Source organism: Oxyura jamaicensis, chromosome Z, assembly GCF_011077185.1.
Source record: "Oxyura jamaicensis isolate SHBP4307 breed ruddy duck chromosome Z, BPBGC_Ojam_1.0, whole genome shotgun sequence".
Classification (NCBI taxonomy): Eukaryota; Metazoa; Chordata; class Aves; order Anseriformes; family Anatidae; genus Oxyura; species Oxyura jamaicensis.
Window position 1 is genome coordinate 53289496 of NC_048926.1, and position 1746 is coordinate 53291241.

Here is a 1746-nt window from a genome sequence, read left to right on the forward strand (position 1 = left end):
AGGAAAGGAAAGGAAAGGAAAGGAAAGGAAAGGAAAGGAAAGGAAAGAAAAGAGGTCAAGTGACTTCCTAAAGGAGACAAAGCTGCTCAGTGCCACAAAAAAGAACCTGAGGGCCCAATCCTTCATTGTCCTGGATCTTGTGTTTTGATTTCCAGCCCTGTCTTTATATGCCTTTCTTGTTGTTCTGACACCGTTCTTCTTTCTGTAAAATCTTTGTAAAACAAGGGACACACCTACAGCTCTTGGGCACCTGAACTTAGGCACCTCAGACTTTGAGACTACAATCCTTTTCACCACACATTGAATCACTTCCTGCCACCCTGTCAGCACTGCTGAGGTGCAGACACACGCACAGCCCTTGCTACACTTGTGCTCTGCTGGTTTTTAACCTTCCCCTCTTTGAAGCATCTGAGCATGGCATGGATTGCAAACCCATAACACTGGGTCAGCTGCTTTTCCTGAGGACTATCTCCCCCCAGCTGCTTTGTCCCACTGACCAACGTCACTTCAGTGGATCTCCTGACTTCCCCAGTTTCACCCACTGGTCACAACTGGCTGTTTCAAGGCCTCCTTCCAACACCACCTTTTACAGAGACCAGATTTCTCAACCTTGCGCTCTCACAAGGCCAACTCAAAAATAGTTCCCTTTTGTGAGTTTTCACGTTGGGGGGGAGGTGGGGGGGGAGGGAGAATATCGCTGCTAGAGGTGCACCTAGATGCCTTAGCATCAGCGATGCTAGGGATCTGCTACCTGCAGCTCTGTAACTTTTCACATCAGCTGCTCCAGCATTGTTTTCCTGAGCTCCTGTGGCAGCTTCCTCTGTGCTCCCGTGGGGTTACTCTGGTGATGTTGGTCTCACGCCTTGCACCTGCAAACCCCAACCATAAAATCACAGAATCACAGAATCATCAGGGTTGGAAAAGCCCTCCAAGACCACCTGGTCCAACCACCCCCTGCCCCCAGTGTCACCCACTAAACCCCGTCCCCAAGCACCACGTCCAGCCTCTCCTTGAACACCCCCAGGGACGGTGACTCCACCACCTCCCTGGGCAGCCCATTCCAATGCCTGACTGCTCTTTCTGAGAAGAAATGTCTCCTCATGTCCAGCCTGAACCTCCCCTGGCACAAGCTGGGGCCATTCCCGCCGGTGTTATCGCTAGTTGTACTGGTGTTAGGGCAGGACCCTGTAAGAATAAGAACTACTGCTGGCATGAGAAGTGCCTCTGCTTCCCCCACTTGTTGTTTTTCAGATTTTTATGTACAGCAGCCCAAACAAAGCATGGTGTAGGTGATAGGAATGTAGCTCCTTGATGAACACTGTCAGTAAACAGTGGTTTAACACCCAGAGCTCCCGATGTTTCCACCGGGATCTTACTGACAGAACGACGCCAGGGGCCCTCCGCGCCGCACAGCGCATGCGCCCCCTCCCCGCGGCGCCAGGGGGCGCTGTGGCGCGGTGCCGCTCCCCCCCCCCCCCCCCCCCCCCCCCTTTCCGGCGGCGGCGCCATGGCGGCCGAGGGGACGGCGGCGGTCGAGCTGCAGGCCGAGGGGGAGCCCGGCGGCGAGGCGGAGGGCGGCGGCTTCGGGCAGCTGCTGGAGGACGAGGAGGGCGAGGACGGCGGTTACGTGCTCTACAGGTGCGGCAGGGACGGGACGGGGCGGAGCGGGGCGCCCCTCTCCGCTCCGTGACGGGCGGCGGAGGCGCCTCACCTGTGGGGCTTTGGGGGGGGGGGGGGGGGGGGGGG

General features: G+C 57.1%; 1 protein-coding gene across 1 annotated transcript in view; it reads left to right on the forward strand.

Annotated features, from left to right (window-relative positions):
- Positions 1-1746, forward strand: part of FNTA (farnesyltransferase, CAAX box, alpha) — a 17093-nt gene that overhangs the window by 1883 nt on the left and 13464 nt on the right. The window contains exons 2-3 of the mRNA XM_035309954.1: positions 1383-1452; positions 1494-1638. Of these exons, the coding sequence (XP_035165845.1) occupies positions 1383-1452; positions 1494-1638 (215 nt within the window). The remainder of the gene's footprint in view (positions 1-1382; positions 1453-1493; positions 1639-1746) is intronic.